Source organism: Babylonia areolata, chromosome 18, assembly GCF_041734735.1.
Source record: "Babylonia areolata isolate BAREFJ2019XMU chromosome 18, ASM4173473v1, whole genome shotgun sequence".
In the NCBI taxonomy this organism is placed as follows: domain Eukaryota; kingdom Metazoa; phylum Mollusca; class Gastropoda; order Neogastropoda; family Buccinidae; genus Babylonia; species Babylonia areolata.
Window position 1 is genome coordinate 55,446,349 of NC_134893.1, and position 22,206 is coordinate 55,468,554.

Consider the following 22,206-nt stretch of genomic DNA (forward strand, 5'->3'; position numbering starts at 1 on the left):
GCAACTAGTGGACACGTATTTTCATGACTTTAATGACACAACATGTTAGTATCAAGAAAAGCATTTCTTACAATTCTGTGACTATAAGTATTAGTACTGTATAGAAAGACAAATCCATAAGGACGCTGCAAAACACGAACCTTCGCACTGGCCTTGGGCGTTCTTGAAGAAACCAGTGAGGCACTGGCACAGGTAACTGCCCTGCGTGTTAACGCAGTCTGAGTGGTCTGGGCAGGACACTGCTGGGTTGCTGCACTCATTAATGTCCGTGTCACACGTTTCACCCTCCCATCCGTCAGCACAGCTGCATGTGCCGTGCACGTGGTCACAGGTCAAGGACTTAGAAGGGTTGCACGTGCAGTTTTTACCGCAGTTTTTGCCATAAGTGCCTTCAGCACAAGCTGGAAAGAAAGCAGTTACTAAGTCATTCACGACCCAAATCAGATGAGGGAACACATTTCTTGCTAGTTTCTTTGTTCTGCAGGACAAAGCTGGCGTTTTATTTTGCAAACAGAAAACTGAAAGTCATTTTTTGTATTACCATGCTCACCTCTGACGAGAGCTGTGTGTTCGAGAATGTATTCGCGTGATGCATGTCTACTATGTCACATGCAATTTGTGACGTGTTCGGCTGCTTATCTCTCTCTCTCTCTCTCTCTCTCTCTCTATATATATATATATATATATGTGTGTGTGTGTGTGTGTGCGTGTGTGTGTGCGCGCGCGCGCACGTGTGCGTGTGTGCATTTTTTTGAAAAGCCAATCTGATTGAATTATGTTTAGGGTTTGTGTACGCGTGAGTGAAGGAAAAGTACACATGTGTATGTAAATTCCTTGTTATCTTAAAATCTGATACGAGTAAGTTCTATATGCATGCATTTATAATAATCTTCTACTTGTTCTTCGCTGTTGTTTTACCCCTTTTAATGATAAAAAATTAAACAACTGTGATCCACTGCGAGTGTGTGTGTGTGTGTGTGTGTGTGTGTGTGTGTGTGTGTGTGTGTGTGTGTGTGTGTGCAGGAGAGAGAATGGTATCTATTGCAAACATAACCAGATGACAGGGTTACCTCGGCATGTTCTGAAGTCCTGGTTGAGGGCATAGCCATCGTTACAGCTGCAGACAAAGGATCGGCCGTCACTCGTCTCCGCACACTGTTGTTGGCAAAGGTTTCCAGCACACAGGTCTTCATCTGCTCAAAACAGAAACACAGTGGGAGCTAAATGCCATGGAAATACATGTAATTTACGCAATGTTTTACACCGTAGTTATACACTGCATTACACTGTGATACACTGCATTATACTGGAGTATATTGTCCTGTGCTATGGTTCACTGTACTATGTTGTATGAGGTATCTAACATGTGTACTGTACTGCACTGTCCTGTATTTTTATGAACAATTTGTAATGCAGTTAGAGATAGCAATTCGGGAGGATGTGGAATTCCTCATTAAAACACTGACTGCTGTAAGACTGTGGGTTACAGAAACGAAATATTGCCCATCACAAATGGAATTTTCACCCAAGATGTCTTAAGCTTCCATTCATAAAGACCAACTTAGTTACTAAAAAGCTAGACTATTTTGGGTTAGCTGTGAGAGGTCATAAAATGACATAAACGGTGTATTGTTTTCTTGCACATGTTTTCCTGTATCATACTGTTCTATTTACCGAATAAACTTTATTCAGAAACAACTGGGCTCAGTAAGCACAGAAATTTAGATGTGCTTGGTTTCAATATACCCAGTGCCACACTATTACATGAAAAAGAACAAAATATGTTGATGATGATGGCTGTTGTTGCTACTAAACTTTCAAAGTGTGCTTCAACAAATAACGTATGTTCTGTTGAGACAGACATTCAGTCTCGTATTAAAGAGGATTTTCACCAGATGAGCAGCAACAAATCGATGCCAAACACTGATAAATCAAAATAATACATGTATAGCCAAGCATGAATCAAACACCGGGGTTGCGATATCGCAGCATCCATGAAATATCTGAGTGATATTGGGTCACGGCTGTGTTCGCGAGAACATGTTAGCTGTGTCTGCCGCGCATCATGTCTTGAACTCAGACACAACGCATCTGCACGACCATTTGTCTCGTGATGCATCTGTGAGAATCAGTATTGCCCTGATAACTTCCCGGGCAGATTATTGTAACTCTGTCTTTGTCGGTCTTTCAGCTGAAATGCTTTCCTGCTTGCAAAGGGTTCAGAAACTTTTGAAATTTCCCCTGGAAAAACGAAAGCAAGAACAAGTATAACTGCTTTTGAAAGAGCTGACTGGCTCCCTATTCACTCACGATGTGAAAACAAAGCTGCAGTTATTGTCAATCGCTATTTTGACGAGTTACTTCCGTCGTATCTATTTGCTCCATTTTAACGAAGCACTGTTTTTGCGCTCTTCGTTTTTCCCGTCAATCGTGAGGCTTATTCATTATCCCATGCATTCCTGTAGTTATACGTTGCGCGCGCGCGCGCGCGTGTGTGTGTATGTGTGTGTGCGCGCGCGCGTGTGTGTGTGTCTGTGTGTGTGTGTGAGAAGGGGGGCGTGCGTGCGTACGTGCGTGTGTTTGCGTGTGTGTGCGCACGCACGCGAGTGTGCGTGCGTGTGTGTGTGGATGACTGTGTTTGGGTGTGTGTCGTGTTAGTACGTAGCTGCATTTGGGAATTACATATAAATTTTTAAAAAAAGAAGAAAGATACATCATCATCATTATCATTATCATAAGTATCATAATTATCATTATTACTATCATGACTTTCGTATTCGCGCAGGTGTACCTGATATTGTCAATGGCATCGAAATATGTGACTATTGTCTAAGCACTGGTATTATAAAAACCATCATTAATATGCTTGCTAAGACCGTTTCTTTATTATGCTGATGATGAATGTATGATTATCATTTAGATGAATTTTATTTCCTCTTTTTAACCAAATCGAATGTATTGAATAAAATGGAGAGAATTTTCAATACATACGAGATAAAAAAGAAGATTTATTAATTAACATATCTCACCTATCCATTCACAAGTGTTTTGGCCTGTCAGCTGGTAACCGCTATTACAGAAACAATCTTCCCGGCTGCAACCACCGTTCTCTGACGGGCAGTCCGTTCTTGTGCATGCTGCCGTCTCTGTAACACACACACACACACACACACACACACACACAGATGCAAACACTGTACTTCACAATTAGAACAATTATCTACACCGAAAAATAATTCCAGCTTTAAGAAGAAAATCAGCCTTTGTCAAACTGAGTATCATGCTAAATGATATATATTATATATTTTTTTTTACAAGTTTCTCTTATGAGTAACCACCACAGCTACAAAGTACTTCACTGCAATAAGAATATTAAGGAAAGGGGGCCTCTTTCTTATACTTTCTGGCTACTATATAAAAATGGAGCATGTCGAAATGGTGCAAGTTACAGCCGCCAGGAACTTTGCTTTGTTAGCCAGTGTGTGTGTTAGTTCTTTTGTGTGTGATGTCTTGGTTGGATAGTAACCGTGCATACTGCGTATTACTTCATAAAATCATGAGAGAGAGAGACAGAGAGAATGAAAGGGAGACACAGAGAACGAACGAACGAACGAACGAAATTGTTTTAATGAACTTTGGCCATGGACCACAATTCAAAACCAGGGGACTGGGGGTGGGCATGGGAAGGGGTATTATAACACTTACAGAGAGACAGAGAGCATGAAAAGGAGACACAGAGAGGGGGGGGGGCACAGACAGACAGACAGACAGACAGACAAAGACAGAGAGAGTCCACAGTCGAGATTCTCTACAACACACCTGTGCAGGAGAAGCCGTCATTATCCAGAACGTAACCCGGACGGTGGCAGGAACAGCGGTAAGAGCCAATCGTATTCTCACAAGTCTGGGTGCACTGGTTCGTCACTGCCACTGAGCATTCATCAATGTCTGAAAGGAAAGAAAAGTAAATGTGGACAAGTGTCTCAGCACATCACAGCATTCATCAGTCTCCAGCCAACAGCATGGGGCCCATTCCCTGGTGGAATATCCGTCAGTTCTTGAAATCAAAGAAAAACCAAAACAAGTCCTGTCAAAATTGATAAACGTATGTTCAAATGTGCAAGCAGATGTAGCAATCGAATCTATCATGCTTTGACCATTTCCTCACTTAAGGATTTTCCGGCTTAGAAAATCATATAACAAAAATCCCAAACGCTTGTTGAACAGATGACACAGAAACTGACATGCTGGCAAGATGACTGACGAAAAGCGGCAGTAAAATATCTTTATAATTCTTCTTCTTTTTTTTTTAATTCTTTTTTTTTTTTTTTGTAAGTCACGCATTTTCTGTGTTTTCTTGAAATGACTAAATTTTAGTATTCATGCGATAGAATTATCCTAATATTTCAAAATTCGTTCGTGGACATTATGCAGTCCATTCAATGGTATGTTCTCCCGAACTGTCGATATGATTCACATTCTGATTTCCTGTCCGGAAACCTGTGCTGACGTTTGTGTCTGTCTCGTTATCATCTACTGGGAAGGAAGTAACATAAACGTACCATATACGCTAAACGAATATACAAACAAATAGGCTAACCATCACTAAGGACGCTGCTTTAACTGTTTATACAACTTCTCGGGCTAATGTAAACAGTGTGAGACCTTAATGTTGAGTGTAAAGCACAACGGCATCTTTATTTTCTAATTATTGGTTTGGATGATTGAACCCCCTTCATGTGTACGTATACGCACGCAGAAGATCAAATACGTTAAAGATCCCGTAATCCATGTCAGCGTTCGGTGGGTTATGGAAACAAGAACATACCCAGCGTACAGCCCCCCTACATGGCGGGGTAAAAAAAACAAAAAAGTGGTCATACACGTAAAATGTTACATGCCTGTCTGAGTGTGTATGCATGGGTGCCTGAAATCTGACTGAATGACACAGGAAACGAATGATGAGCGCCTAGAGGCAGCCGTCAGTCGACTCTACCTAGAGGCAGCCGTCAGTCGACTCTACCCAGGTAGACAGCCTGTTGTGCAAATGATCCCGTGTTTGTAAAGCGGCTAGAGCTTGGTCTCCGACCGAGGATAGGCGCTATATAAGTATCCATACCAATCAATCAATCAATCAATCAATCATTCATTCATTCAAGATCTGTTTTAAAAATCTCACAGCACACTCAGATTTGTTTCCCTCTACATAATATCTTGCTGCTCTTGGCAGATGCATGCATCAATGTAACTTCTAAAACCAGCAGAATAAGCTAACATCTTAAGTAAAAACGAAAAGATGACTTCGATTCATCAATAACTCAATTTGGAAGACAAAAGTATTAAACTTTTGTGAAAAAGGAATTCAATAATGAAATGATTGTTGAAACGTCTGTTGTGCCACTCCCAGTGGTACATCATTCAAATTTATTTGAAATCAAGTTGTATGTAAAAAGGTGGAAAACAAACTATTTTCTTCTGTTTTATTGTCAAATTTGGTGTTGACAAAGAATTGTAAAAAAAAAAAAAAGAAAAAAAAAAAAGTTCATTATACACACATCCATCCGTTCACCCTTTCATCCATCCATTCATAGACACAAACACAAACACACAGATATATAGCCTAGGAAGAGAGTTAATCTGAGCGCACAGCATCGAATCCCATACTCGGCAGTATTTTCTCCACCTCCACTAGACCGTGAGTGGTAGTTTGAATACAAATTATTCAGACGAGACAATAAATTGAGGTCCCAAGTGTAGCATACACTTAGCGCACGTTAAAGATCCCACGGCAACAAAAGGTTAACCATGGCAACATTTTGTAGAACAATCTACTTGATGAGAAAACAAATATACCTGCAGGCAGGAAAAAGAAAACCAAAAATGGGTGGCGACGCACTGTAGCAACGCACTCTCCCCGGGGAGTACAGTCCAAATTTCTCACGGGGAAATTTGTTGCACAATTCAGTATCATACTAACAACAGGTAGTGTCCAATTACTAAAAACATACAAAGCCATACCCTATATACATAGGCTACCTGTACACAAACATACACAGGCAACTGAAACACAAACACTGACTCACTTTGCTAAGAAGCATGGTTATAATTTCCACACTGTCAGAGTCAACCACAGTATCTTACCCTCACAAGCCTTGGTCGTCAGACTGTAAGAAAACCCCTTATTGCACAGACATCTGTAACTCCCCGGGTTATTCTCACAGATCTGGTCACATGGACTATCTGCACATTCGTTGACATCTGAAACCAGACAGCAGCGTCAAGAGAATGGCATTAAGAACGGCAATACATCATGTCAAACTGATGCCTGTCAGCGAATGAAAGCTGCTGTCGTCTGCTGAGTGAGAACATCTAACCTAATTACCTCCCCTGTTGTTCAATTATATTCAATTAAAAGGTTTTAATCAAAACACATTATTTTATTTTCTTGTTTACAAACTGCAGGAGATTTATCAGCTGTTTTAAACTGAATGTTATTCGACATCGGTGGAGGGGTGAAGGCCAAATTTATCAATCAACATGGAAATTAACTTGTGCAATCACAGGCTTTTTCTAAACACCAACATAAAATGATTTGTGCATTATAAAAGACATTAAAACTAGTCAAATAAGAACTCACAGTGTCAATACGTTGAAAAAGACCACACACACCAGCGCGTGCGCGTTAAGTCAATAAGGTATTGCACAACAGTGTATAAGGAATAAAACAAAATAAAACAAAACACCCAGTACATAAATCGTTTATATTCAAATGCACAAACACACACATATGCTCTCTCTCTGTCTCTCACACCTGTTAAGATAATAAGGTATTGCACAAGAATGTAAACAAATATAAACATAAAAGATAGCGTATAATTATATACGTAAAATGCACACACACACATACGTTGCGACAATAATGTATTGTACAAGAATGTCTGCAAATAAAATCATCCAGCAAGTAAATCGTATATACATATCAGTAAAATGCACACACATACGTTGCGACAATAATGTATTGTACAAGAATGTCTGCAAATAAAATCATCCAGCAAGTAAATCGTATATACATATCAGTAAAATGCATACACACACATGCGCGCGCACACACACATACACTCACTCACACATGCATGCATGCATGGACATACAAAACACATCGACCGGAGCTGATATGCCGCACCGAACAATGGAATCTATTGTTCTTGCCAATGTTGCTTTAGGGATGTCAACATGGATCCACGGAAGTCGTGGTTGACCCCCACCTTTTATGTGAGTGTGTTTTTATGTACAGAATGGAAAAATGGACATGAAAGAGTGCAATCATAAAGGCTAAGGGGCCTATGCTTCCAGTATTTTGACACGAGTGTACATACCACATCCACACCCATAGAGGCAAAACGAATACACTGTTAAAATGCACAACACACACACACATATCACAACTATATAATACACATCAGAAACAAGCAATAATTTTCCTCTCCCCTCTCTCAGATTTTACCTTGACAGATATCGCTGTCGTTTTTCCTGTAACCCTGTGCGCACCGACACTCGTATCCTCCGGGAAAGTTGTGACACTGGGCATTTTGGGCCTGACACTGCTGCTGTTTGGCGACACTGTCACACTCGTCAATGTCCTCCTCGCACCTCTCTCCTGTCCACCCAGACTTGCACAGGCAGCCACGGGTGGGCTCACACGTTTCGGCACCCGGCCCGCAGTTACAGAGGTTGGAGCAGTCCTCCCCATAGCGCCCTTCAGGGCACGCTGTTGAGCCGGGGCAGATAGGTAGTGTTAGTGTCAGTGGCTCCACGCTCAGCTTATGTCACACGTAAGCTTGTAGTTGGGCCAACAGCAAAGTGAGAGCTTATGATCAATGATTTCTCCATTGCAATGGGAAGTCATTTACAGCTTAGTCTTTTGTGAAGGGCTATGACTCTAAAGCTAGGAGGCTGGCTCTTAGTACTGCAGCCTTGGGGGCTAGCTGGCCTTTGGGAACCATCCCAACACCAACTGTCCTAAAGCCCTCTTGGCCGAGAGAGTGGGGGATGTAACTTGGGCAAGACACTCTCCACTATAATAGAATTCTAACCCAGATAGCTGGGACAGCAGTTGTCTCCTCTGCTGTTCTGATGGTTATAGTCGGAGACAACTGACTATCATACAGAAGTGTGGTTGATTCTTTTGTTGGTTAATGAGAACCAGTTGTATTCGTTGTGTAAAAATTAACAATGTAAGCAAAACTGGTGGAAAAAAGAAACAAATAGCGCTTTCTTACACAAAAGCTTGTTCGTACATGTCACGCGTGCTAAAGCGGACGTGCACCCTCCCCAATTCTTAAATTTCAATATTTATTCCTTACATTTCCAATATAACATTTTAACAACACGTGACAACTCATCGCCCCTTCACAGGCTCATAACTTTCACAATAAACCGTGACAAGAGAAAGGTCACAACAAACAGGAGACAGAAATACAAACGTAACAATGAACCACGACGGAGGAAAATATATAAACAAGACTGGAACACAAGCTCCTACCCAGAGCGACGTGACGTTTCCCCACGATTCGAACGGAGGTACAACACCTCAAGACGCGCGCCAGGCAACTGGAGAAACGCTGACAGGACAAGAACAAAAGTCACCCACTGGCCACCGCACAGTGTTCCGTAAACGAACAACAGGTGCTAACATCGAAACACAGATGAAGAACAGTTCCACTGGCGGACACAAAGTCGTTTAAAGAGGAAAAAGAACGAACATCAGCCGCTAAGCACTGGTTCTACCACTGTCCTTCTCCAAGGACTGACTCCCTTCGAGTGAAGGTAGGGACAAACCGGCGAGGAGCATTTGAAACACTAGAACTCCGCTCACTCTGTTCACTCAGCTTCCTATATTTTTTTTTCCGTTCAATTGCACGAGACACTTACAAACCATAGAAAACATAACACAACAACACGATCTCTCTCTACGCTCGAACACAAGGGGAACACACACGATGGAAAACATCGTGCACGCACATAAGAACCATACCCGCCTCTAAAAATAATCCAGCGACCCACCGGCCCTCCATAAATGTAAAAGAAAAGAAAAAACAGCGGAACCATTATGTCGTCCGTGACAGTACAAAAGCACCCAACATATATACCTATTTCCACGCACGTAAACAGACATGTTCAATAACTACACACACACACACACACACACACACACACACACACACACACATATATATATATATATATATATGTATATATGAGAGATAAGGACAATAGTCCAACTCACCCAAACAAGTCATGCCATCATTGTCGAGCACTGTGCCAGCAGGGCAGACACACCGGTAACTACCTGGGAGGTTCTCACACACACTGCCCTCGCCGCATCCCGATGTCCCCAGGCTGCATTCGTCCACATCTTTAAAACACATCACGTTGTTATTCATTCTGAGCTGCTGGAAAAAAACATATTGTACCCCTGCAGTCAAACACTGATATCCTTCGTCACTATACACCATCTCGAAATCTCCGTTTTCTTCTAATAATCGTATTCTCCGCGTTCAGCGTACTCTTTCCTTTCAGGGTCCATCCATTTGGAATAACGTAAGACGCTCACTTCCAGAGCCTCTTTCAAAGTTTCTATGAAGACCCAAGCTAGCCTACGCTTTCTCACAAACTCACGCTTTCTCTCACATTGCGATACAGCGTGGAATTGCGAGAAAGCGTGGGCATTCCCCCGCGTAGCGGGGGAAAGACGGGAATGATCACAACGACGATCATGTCAATGATGATGGCGCCAGAAAAGACAAAAATACAACATAGCACAATACAATACAATACAATGCAGCACAATGCAATGCAATACAGTAAAGTACAATACAATACAGTACAGCGCAAGACAATACAATATGTGGGAGAACGTGTCCGATCCACCGTTCATAATTTTGAAGAAAGAACTCGTCCAGAATGATTACAGTATGTTGCACCCGTTTTGTGTTGGGCAATTTCGTACGATTTATTCAAGCCGTAAATTGGTGATGAAGACAAGGATAATCCGAAACAGCCAACAAACTTACCAAGACAGGTTTTGAGGTCAGTGCCCAATATATATCCGGAACGACAGACACACTCTGCTTGGTACTGCAGGTTGAGGGTGCAGTCATGGCTGCAGTTGAAGCCTTCAAACTGGGCACAAACGTCCACCTCTGGCACAATGTAATATCACCATTTAAATGCTCGTTGATCTTTAACCATATAACACAAGCCTTAGAACAGTTGATCATGAAAATATGAAAGACCCCCAAATACACTGAATCACCAACAGAAATCTGTCGACTTCAGTAACACGACTTTTAGTGCTTATCTTTCCACACTTTCAACCTAAATAGAAAAACACCCATTTCTTTTTCCTCAATTTTTTTTAATACAATATAAAATGGACTGACAAAATATGTCTAAGTATGTTTAAGTATACTTTTAACTGCACAAAATTCTTAGTCCCTTTCCTCAGTGAACTTACGTGAATATATGCCATAAAGCGCTTCTTTCTGTATTATTCATAACAACTGAGTATCATATGGAAATATTGTAATTCGAGCATTGATATGAGCCATTTCCTCAGAAACGATGGAAAACAATTTGCACAGTTCTTACATACTACAAAGAGTCACTGATTTGTTGAGAAGTCGTTTAAGTTCTGAAGATATTGTACAGGGAGAATACGAAACGAAACGAGTTTCACTTGACGACGGTAATGAAATAAGCAATATCATTACACTTTTACATCCAGTCCTTTGGGCGAAAATAAGAAAACAAAATAAGAATCAAAACATGCACAGAACATATTCCTTACATATATTCTTTTCATTTACGTATTTGTATAACATGATAGTGAAGGAAAGCAAGTGCAGGTAACAATTAAACAAACCCTACGTTACTTACAAATACCTTGTAAAAAATAATATAAAGAGAAAAACAAATGAAATGAGGGGACGGGGGTGAGAAAAGAAAAGTTCTTGGACGATGCGAACAAACGCTGAGACAGGGGAAGTATCGTGTATCTCCAACAATATATACACACGGCTACAATACACAAAATAAAGACTATAAGCATCAGAATTAATTGCATCCAATATGTCACAATTTATTTATACAGATAACTGTAGATCGTTGAGTGTACAACGGAAATAACACAGGACCTAAGACCTCACCCTGTGAAACTACACATTTGTTGGAAAGAAAATGGAATGTATACGTGTTAAAGGTAATAGTTATTGTCTCTTGGAAAGGAAAGATGGAATTAGTTTAAGTGCTTCAGGGAATAATTTACATGAAGTGTTACTCTGTGATAAGCGGTTCATGGTTTTATAACGCCAAAGGCTTTTTGTAAAATCTATTCAAAGAACTCCGTTTTGCGTGTGCAATTCAAAGCCATCAAGACATGGACCACGTGGCTGACCTACACATGGCACTTCCGATAGCCAGACTGGTTCTTGCAATGGCGCTACACTGAAATGTAGAAAGCTTACATTACGTATGTGTGTGTGTGTGTGTGTGTGTGTGTGTGTGAGAGAGAGAGAGAGACAGAGAGACAGACAGACAGAGAGAGAGAGACAGACAGACAGACAGACAGAGGTAGAGGGATAGAGAGAGACGGAGGTGGGGAGGGAGTATTTTGCTTTTGAAAACGATTTTTTCTTGAATACTTACCCACTGTTACAACTGTTACTATTTGCCTTGTTTTATCTTGCTCGCGTTCGTACGTGCCTTTTGAACAGACTGGTCCAATCACAAAAAGCAGATGCTCAAAGGGGCGCAACCTGCATTCAGCCCACCGCATATCTCCCCCTCGGAGTGAATGGTCTTACCACCTAGCCAATCAAATACGTTTTCAGGCCTGTAGCGAAGAGTGACAACGCGGAGAGGAGGGAGGGGCTAATGAGTAGGTATTCAAGAAAAACAATCCAATTTAATCGGAAAAATATTTTCTTTCATATTAGCCGCCAAAACTTCTGACCCGAATGTCAAAGAGTGCAAGATTGCTTCTCCCCCCCTCCAACCCCCCCCCCAAAAAAAAAAAAAAACAAAAAAAAAACAAACAAACAAACAAACAAACAACAAAACAAACAAACAAAAAACATTGTCTCCCATGAGGTATACTCAGCTGCAGCTCGAAATGCAGACCATATGTCTACATAAGTTGTAAGATGACTTTTGACTTGAATGACAAGACAGTAAACAATTATTACGTTCTTCTAAAGCTGACTATGTGCTACTATGGCCCCAATGTAAGGCAACAGACCGTTACAGGAGCTGTCTTGGCTTACAATCTGTGAAAGGGAAGAAACTGCATGGCAATGGTGAGCATGCCAGCACGCCTATGAGGAGCCTGACCAAACGCTGTTGATAAATCCCCTATGTTGAAGTAGAACCCGAATAAGCATTCTAATTAGCAAGTCCTGCCAATTCATTTGGTTGACCAGGACTGCCTCGTTGCCCAAACAGACCATGCCCACTTTTACACAGAAATTGTTGGTGATAACTGTCTAAGAGATAGCCAATAACCAAAGGACATGTACGCACAGTTTACAGGTATGTGCTCCATGAAGTAATGCTGATACCAGTGTGATCCCATTGACAGCACTCCGATCACCAACAGCAATTCCCGAACGGCGTTCTATGTAGAACATTACTTGCATCCAACCATCAATCTTTACTCCTTGGTCCTTCACCAAGCAGCGTGATAAGAAAATCCCAAGGAATGTGCTCTGCCAATGCTCACGTCAGGCCATGATGAGCTATACTGCAGTTAGCACAATGCATATGCAACTTTCCCTGATGATGGTAGCATTAACAAAGGTTGTGAGGTTAATTTCGAGAATGGTTCTTTCAAGCAAGGGTCATCAAGACTCCAGGCAACTTAAAGGCAAAATACCCGAAACGCCAAGTACCTCTGCCTAGTGTGGATGCAGGCCACACTACCTGTGGTATCTTCTCAAACTCCCATAGTAACAGGAAGCAATTCTTCAATGGATTTCAGCTGAATTTCTGCCAGAGTGAGAGAAAGCGAAACTCAACATCAACAACAATAAAATAAACCCACAAACAAAGCTTTCCTTAACCTCACATCGTTTCACACCTCAACCCGAGGAATAGTTGACGAATCGCAGTAATGACTGACGTTCAAAAACTCTTCAAAGTTTTGAATTCAAAAGAGGTGTAAATGGGTTTTGCCGGCTCAGGTGTGCAAAGCATCGCTGAGTGGAGTGACTCATCAGAAACATTTTGTCCCACATACTCGTCCTCTGAAAGGGTTAAGGGGGTAGACTCTTGGAGATCCTTAAGCAAACACGACAGCAGAAGATATAGAACACTATAGTATATTACAGTAGAACACATCACAAAACAACATTCATTGTTCGGTATCTGTGAATTTAATTCACATTTTGACTATTAACTCGGGCGCTCAACCATTCGAATTAATTGTGACGTTGACTGCCATAAAAAAAACAATAGAAAGAGGTGTTTAAAGTCATTCATCAATATCCAGAATAATCAGCCTAAAAGTAAGAAAATGATCTGGAGATATTCCACTGCAGATCAAATGTGTGAATTTTCTTCTGATGTCATCAGTGATCCTAAATTCTATGTGCATGACAGTCAAAGGGTTAAAGGCTTTTCATGTCTCTTCTGTTTATACACATCTAAAATGATATGCAAATATGCAGATCCCGTCTCTGAGCCAACCAAGAGTATTTATCAAACAAAATGGCTTGAAAGAAAAACAGACCGTGAAATCTTGCAAACAGAATATAATGACCAAAATCTGTTTTTACCGGTAGAATACCAGTTGACTACATGAGGAATGAACCGACGCCTAAGGAATGAAAGACTATTGGTTGGACACATATTCCACAGAGAAAGTATGCTGCGGGCTGATGGTAAGAATTGCACTCTTCTGAGTACTTGCTTTCATTTCTGATTTGGTCGTACCCAAAATAGGGACAAGGCTAGCTGATTATGTGGGTAAGACGAAAACCAAAGAGAGGCACACACACAGACAGACACACAGACACATACACACAAACAAACACACACACACAAACGGGACGAAGTTCTTTACCTTCCTTCATGCAAGACTTCCTGTCCGCATCAAGATGAAAACCAAAGTGACAGCGACAGGTGTAGGAGCCTGGCACATTGTCACACAGGTGTTGGCAGGAGTGGCTCTGACTGCTGCTGCACTCGTCAATATCTGCCGGAAGAACCATCACATACATTTCCAACAACACCAAGTCCTGATAGTAACAAGCCAGTAATGATAATCTTGTTGATGTATCACAAGTCTTTCCTCTGGTGAAATGTAATGACAAAGCACGAACATTTTGACGATGTTTCTTATGTAGCATATTTATAATTTTCATCCCAGTTATCTGGATTCATTTTCACAACTCAACAGTGGTTATGTTCAGTAAAACTGATCTTAACACGGGATAGAGAGAAAGGGTTAAGATAACACAGCTGAAAGGATAACACACACACACACACACACACACACACATCACTTGTTCGGTCAAAACTTATATATGCACAAGAAGTACACTTCAGTGCACCGAAATATTTATTGAAAAAATTCAAAGCATAGACTGCAGAGCATATAAACTGGCACTTGGCTTACCAGTCCATGCTTCCAGTAAGAAAACGTACAGTGCAGCGGGAGTATTACCATTAGAGGATCAAAGGGAACTTGCGTGAAGTGAATTTGTCTTGAGAAGTTTAACGGACGAAAATGATTTGGAATCGGAAATAAATCTCAAATCCGACCGCGATTTTCCAAAGAGAGCTAGATCTATATCCTCTCATACCACACTGGGAACATACACGTCAAGTATTTTAACAAATTCCGGCATGAATAAAACCCCACATTTTGCTAAAAGGTCTGTAGTATCACCTACACCTGTATGGGAACTTCAAAGAGCGCAATTTGATATCGATCACACTGATCTGACCAAAGATGACAACATAAATTTACTTACATCGCATGTACGAATCCATTTGGAAGAGAAATACCTTAATAATCTAAAGATTTTAACAGACGGCTCTGTTGTAAATGATAGAGCTGGTGCTGCTTTCGTTATTCCAAACCTTAACTTTCAAAACTCTTTTCAATGGGGAGAGAATAAGTCCATCTTCACAGCTGAACTCATAGCAATTCTAATGGCGTTAAATTTCATGATATTCCTTCCGAAAACTGTATTTCAGATTCTATTTTGTGTTGATTCTAAATCAGTTCTTCACGCTATTGAACTTATAAAAGAAACGGTTAGGTATGAACTCGTTATTGAAATTAACCATTTGATTCACGAACTCTTATTAAGAGGCTCTCACATAACCTTTTGCTGGATTCCTTCTCATTGCGGTTTTTACTATAATGAAAAAGTTGACATTTTGGCTAAAAAAAGGAGCTTGAAGCTCCACGAAGCAGTTAGATTTAAATATTTCGCTTTCACTACAGGAATGTTACACCATGGTAGAAAAAGTCCAATGGTCAAAATTTCAGTTTGAAGAAAAACACACCGGTAACTCGGAGTTACATACGAACATACAGAAAATGTATGGTTTCATGGGAAAACATTACCATAATGATTTTCATAAGAGGCAAATCATTTCTCTAATCTACAGATGGAAAATGAATTGTTTTAGGACAAAATATGTCAGTAATGTTTCTTGCATCTGTGGTGCTCACATAACAGCTAATCATGTACCAACTTGCGATATGTTAAAGTCTCAAATCCCTGAACTGAAATCATCTTCAGTGTTGACGATCTTCAGCAGTCCATTGCTAATGTATGACTTTTTCAACTCCTTGTTAAATAGTTCAGTTGGTTCGCTGTTTTTGTTGTTAGTTTTTCATTAGAAATATGTTATATTGTTATGATTTTTTGTTTATTTTTTAAACAAAACTTAAATCAATAATTTTCACACACACACACACACACACACACACACACACACACACACACACACACTTTCACTTACTCGTATGCGTACACAGTAATTCCCCCCCTCCCCCTCCTCCCACTCGATTTTTTCCCTTCCCTCGTCTAATATCACTTACAGTGAAAAGACGTTAAACTAAAGAACGAACACACACACACACACACACACACACACACACACACACACACATATATATATATATATATATATATATAATATGCGACAATGAGATCACCATCCAACTCCAGAAGAAGCAGGAGGCATTACTAAATGGGTTAGCAACAAAGAGTCCAGTCTCCAGAAAAGTATGATCGCTTCAAGCAACCCGCAACTGTGTTGAGACGGTGGTAGCAATGGCCGAAAATATACTGCAGCTGAATGGAGACGACCATAACTCCAAGAGGTTCTTTGCTGACTTGAAGAATGGTCCCTCCTCAAGCGCTACGACACTGGGATGCTCGGCTGATAACACTCACTTCACCGAGAAGATCGACACCATACAGTGTTAGCATTCATTTTAATCAGCTCAACCTTTTCAGACCGACCAGCATGCAGTCCAGGACATACCACAGGCCAAGTCCTGGCTTTGTTCCATGATCCACCGACACTTGAGGAAACCCAGAAGACCATCCCATTGGAAGAACTTAGGGGACAGGGTATCTTGTGACAACCACAAAGGCATTCCACCGTTGTGCATTGTAGGAAATATTGTGGCCATTTCATCCTGAACTGCATCAGACACCACTTGCTGGCTGATGTTGTCTCCGAGAGTCAGTGTGGTTTCAGGAGCAACAGGGGCACAATAGACATAATCTGTGCAGTTCGACAACTACGAGGTATTTTCAGCCTCATGTTCGCAATGTTGTTCACCGCCTTTTCCCGGACTAATGCTGGAGTCACTGTCCGCTACAGATGTGATAGCTGTTTCTTCGGCCTGAGAAGTCTGCAGGTAAAAACCAAAGTCCAGGAGGCCTAGTGAGAAACCTCCATTTTGCAGATGACTGATTTTGTAGCACGTTACGAACAATACCTGCAAGAACTTGCCAGCTGCCTATCAGTAGCAGCAAATGCTTTTGGACTGACCATCAGCCTGCAGAAGACAACGACTTTCCCCTTCAAAACCTAAAATCGAAATAGGGGGTACAATTTGAAAAAAAATTCTCTTAACTGGGAAGCTGCCCTTCCTCAACCTGCATCATGGACAAATAAGTCTTAAACACACCAGCAACGGCTCACAGGAGGACAGAGTTTCAATCACATAAGTGCTTCGCAGAGGAAAGATGTCTCGGGTTGAAACACTCATTATGAAATCCCAACTTCGGTGGTTTGGACACAGTCTGAATGGACGACACGTGATTGCCAAATTTAGTTTTTTCTCTTAGTTGGCTGCTGGCGCAAGCAACATCGGACGACCACTGAAACACTTCAAGGACTGTCTGAAAGCTTCCCTTTTGGCCTGCAGCATTCCCATCCTCGGGTGGGAAGCCCTTGCAACTGACCACAGCGCCTGGCGACTTGCTGGGTTCTGGCGTTTGAGGAGAGGCGTCTTCAGGACTTGTCAATTCTGCACTGAGAGATGACGAGAATCATCATCTACGTAGCCTGCCCACAGCTCGGCCACATTTGTACGTCTGCCTTTGCGAAACATTCTCATCTCTGAAGTCACTGACGTGACTGATCGTTTGCGATGGAGTTCCAAGGTGATGATGATGATTTGCAGGAATACTGAGCACTTTCGTGGTCTAAAATCTCTCTTGCCTGGTACGGTTTCCTGGTTAAAACAATGAGAAACAATGGAAACTGAAGCCTACCTATACAGTTTCCATCCACGTCCTTGTAGCCTTTCTGGCACGTGCAGCGGTAGGAGCCTTGGAGGTTGTCACACTGCTTCAGTTCCTCATTACACGGACGTGGTGTGTATTCCTCACTGCATTCGTCAATGTCTGCAAATGTTAACGTGCATTTCGCTGAGTCAAAGAAATAAACTCATTAACTTATAAATGGATGATTGTAATGAAGTCCAAAAATAATTTTCATTCATTCTTGTGTCACAATGAAACATTCGTAGTATCAGATCAGATACAGAAATCCAATAAAATTCAAAACTTTATTTGTAGTACGAATATTAATCTCTTCATTGACTCTTCAGTGACAACAGTTCTTTCAATACTGGACTGTGAAGCCATCGCAGGAACTGTTCAAGATCTACAATGACAAAACCAAGATGGATGGATAGATAGATAGATGGACAGACAGAAAGATAGATTGACAGACAGACACATAGACAGACAGACAGACAGACACACAGATAGATAGATAGACAGAGGTAATCTCCTCTACACTTTTCAGCCTGCCTATCGTGCTGACCGAAAGCACTCTCCTCCATATCCTGAATAATCTGCTGATAACATCCGACTCAGAAAAGATTTTCCTGCTCACTCTTCTCGACTTGTCACCCGCCTCTGACACAACAGACCATTCGATCCTTCTTTCCCGTCTTCGTTGTACATTTGGTATCAACAGGTTCAGCTGGTTCTCACCGACTGAATCCAGCCTGTCACAGTTGATAATTGCCAGTCTGAACTCGTTAAAATCGAACACGGAGACCCACAGGGATCTGTTTCAGGCCCTGTGCTCTTCACACTGTACAACCGCCACAATGTCAGTCATTATTCCTATGCTGATGACACCGAACATTGATACATCTGGTACTTTGTCATCTCTCTTGCAAGAAACATCCGACTGCTTCCTGGACATTCAGAACTACTGGATGACTGTTGATAAGTTACAATTGAATGCGGACAAAAAACAACAACAAAAAACCAAAAAAAAACCAAAAAACAACAACAAAACAAAACAAAACGCAAAAAACAAACTGAAGCAATTATCAAAGGAACTAAACAAAAACTTTTTCCCATCACAATTGACACAGCCAAACATGACAGTAGATCCCTCATTCCAGCTCAGTCAAGAACCTCGGTGATATCCTTAACAACACACTGTTCATGCAAAAATCTATCAATCAGACCTGTCAATCCTGCTATTGTAAATTACGGCGTATGAGTACCATTCAAACTATTTTTCAATTGACGCAATATCTCCCATTCTCTCTCGTCTCGACAACTGTGACTCTCCATTCGGATCCAATCGGTTTCCGCATATCCAGATTTAAACATTTCGCAGTCGGCCGCCGCTCTGTTTTTCGTTTCTGGGCCATGCATTTGGAATGAATTTCCTATTTCGCCTCATCAGGTCTCTGCACTCAGCTCTTTCAAGTGTGTCCTTAAAACATACCTCTTCCCCAAAAAGCCCCTTCTACCCCTCCCTCCTCTGCCCCTTCCTTGTCATCAGTTTTGCCAGCTTTGTGTTTACATTTTTTCCGTTTTTTGTAAATTAATAGTTATGCATGCATGTGATTCAACTACTGTGTAAACGCTTTGATTTGTCTCTGCACAAGATTCAGCGCTACATAAATACCTTTTATTATTATTGTCATTATCATTAACCATGAGGCAGACAGCCGAAATATGACTGTTACATGATTTTCCCATGATGTATGAAGGTACAAACCTGTCGACCAATGAGTCTATCTCACCTTCACATTGACCCTGCTCGTTTTCAACATAACCACCGGCGCAGGTGCATCTGTAGGATCCCTGGGTGTTGACACACACCTTGTCCTGGGCACACAAGTCAGGGGTCTGCGCACACTCGTCCACATCCACGAGGCAGTGCTGGCCGCTCCAACCGTCCTGACACACACACCCCTTCACTGGGCGACAGTCGATCCCGCGGCCACTGCAGTCACACCTCTTTCGACAGTTCTGTCCGTATTGGAGGCCGGTGCATGGGATGCACGTGCGCTGGTCACTGCTCATCGAGTAGCCAGGGTAACAGGAGCACATGAAGCTGCCTTGGAAGTTTTGGCATTCCTGGCTGCACACTCCCTCTTGGCATTCGTCCCTGTCTATGCAGAGCCTAGTGGTTTGAAAAAATATTAAAATACGTTTGACATAAAACTGTTACGATATATAGAAGCATACACATTACATCTCACACTTTCTGTCTCTGTGGGCTATTCTCTGAATATGTTGAAATAAAATATGCGCATTTCCAAACCTCACACAATCTGTGTATGTCCAAACCTCACAATCATTAACAAACTCAGATGGGATGGAAGCAGCCTTTGGCACTGAAGAGCAAGACGTTCCTGTCTCACATGTTACAATTTTGTTCATTCGTGCCAGCAGCAAATACTGACCTGCTGTGAACAGAAACCCACTTGTGGAAAGGGAAGGTAAACGGAGCCGTCCAAATCAAGTCTAAACATTCCAGGAACTCCCTCCAGTTTATGACACCACGGTCGGGCGTCTGTGGCAAGGCAAAAGTGAACGTAGTTCACTCACAACCTGTCTAACCAGAGACTTTCCTGTATCAGCTTTCCTGACGGAGGTGGTGAGAGACCATCGAAATATATCGGGTGTCCCCCAAAAAGTGAACCGCTTTTTGACAAGTATTTTCTCAGTGACAGAGAAACCGAATTCATTGAAAATTTTCACACAGTAACCTTAGGGTATCATCAGCAAGTCTGCAAAATATCTAAAAGTGTTCGGACGCAAATTATGCGAGTATTGTCAATTTCAAAACAGCGTGTCAAAAAAATCCAATATCAGAGGAAATCTCACTATTTCAGTTTGTGCTCAATGTGGCCTCCATCTTCCTCAACCATCTTGCTGAAACACGCACTTGTTTCTAGGATAAAGACGCCTACAATCCGGGAGAAGATTGTCATCCAATAACTTAATGTAACTTTCACTCTTAACCTTGGCTCTATCAGTGTCAATAAAATGAATGTTTGTTTTTCCTTTCCAGCATACTCCACCCAAAACCATGATCTTTTTTGAAAATCTAGAAGTCTCATGATGGAGGCGAGATGGCTGAATTTCTCATAAACGCCATCGTTTTGGCGATTTTAAGCTATCTCTCACGTAAAGTGTTTCTCGTCTGTGAAAATGATCCTTTTCACATCAGTGGCCGAGTAGCAGTCATTCATGTTACGGCAGCGAGTTTTTCTTTTCCCTCTAACATTTTGGTCTCTCCTTGATACCCGTATCCTCTTGAAGGGCTTCAGCTCCTAGTTCGTTCGCTATTTTTTGCACAGAAGACTTGCTCTTGCAACTTCTCTAAGAGATATGTGGGTCCCTGGGTTCTCCTCCTGGGATTGAATCAGTTCCTCAACACGGTCCTTGTTCTCCTCCGAAAATGCAGTCTTGGGTCTCCCACTACCAGGTTTACGTGCTACTGACCCTGTAGTGCGTATTTTAGTGATAAGTCTGTTTACAGTGATATGACTCCACCCCTTGCCTGGAAATTCCTTTACGATCCTAGCTAGCTTCTTCCACATCAGCCTTTCTCCTTGAAACAGTTTTCAATGGTAACCTTATCACTTTCACTCAAAGGCATGGTTGATCCTTCCAAACATACAGACGACAATAAAAAACAAAAAAACAAACAAAAAAAAAAAATCAATAGACTTGACACCCAGACAGGCTATTTTTAGACTGACACTGACTGACAGATGCCAACACCTGACACCTGACAGCTGGTATGAACATGATGAATGTCACATTGCAAGCTCTGATATTTGATTTTTTGACATGCTGTTTTGAATTTGATAATACTCGCATAATTTGCGACCGAACTTTTAGATATTTGGAGACTTGTTGATGATACCCTAAGATTACAGTGTGAAAATTTTCAATGAATTCGGTTTCTCGTTTCTCTATCAGTGAGAAAATACCTGTCAAAAAGCTGTTAAGTTTTGGGGGGAACACCCGATATGTATACCCAAGTTGAAATTGTTTTCAGTCTAGAAAACTTTTGTTGTGCGAATCATACAGAATTGGAAAATATCTACTGACAAGTAGGATATATCCAAGTCTAATCTTCGTTTTTTGTTTGGGTGATTTCAAGACGTTTATCAGATGAACAAAGTTAATACAGCTCTGAGTCTATCTTCGTTCTGCATTTGGAAAATTCCAGAGCTTTTCATCAAAAGAACAAAATGTTCTAGCGGTGTGATCCACAAACTGTGATCGCTTAGAACTGCAGCTTTGCACTTAAAGGGGAACCAGTACATTTATTTCAAAAACAATGATTTGTGTTCTCGTTCTTTTCTCTCTCTCTCTCTGTGTGTGTGTGTGTGTGTGT

General features: G+C 41.4%; 1 protein-coding gene across 1 annotated transcript in view; it reads right to left on the reverse strand.

The window, feature by feature from the left end:
- Positions 1-22,206, reverse strand: part of LOC143292928 (uncharacterized) — a 65,554-nt gene that overhangs the window by 8,247 nt on the left and 35,101 nt on the right. The window contains exons 10-20 of the mRNA XM_076603624.1: positions 19,592-19,974; positions 17,808-17,939; positions 14,120-14,251; positions 10,074-10,202; positions 9,287-9,415; positions 7,505-7,768; positions 6,142-6,258; positions 3,820-3,948; positions 3,030-3,146; positions 1,071-1,193; positions 141-401 (exon numbers count right to left, since the gene is read on the reverse strand). Coding sequence (XP_076459739.1) covers positions 141-401; positions 1,071-1,193; positions 3,030-3,146; positions 3,820-3,948; positions 6,142-6,258; positions 7,505-7,768; positions 9,287-9,415; positions 10,074-10,202; positions 14,120-14,251; positions 17,808-17,939; positions 19,592-19,974 — 1,916 coding nt within the window. The remainder of the gene's footprint in view (positions 1-140; positions 402-1,070; positions 1,194-3,029; positions 3,147-3,819; positions 3,949-6,141; positions 6,259-7,504; positions 7,769-9,286; positions 9,416-10,073; positions 10,203-14,119; positions 14,252-17,807; positions 17,940-19,591; positions 19,975-22,206) is intronic.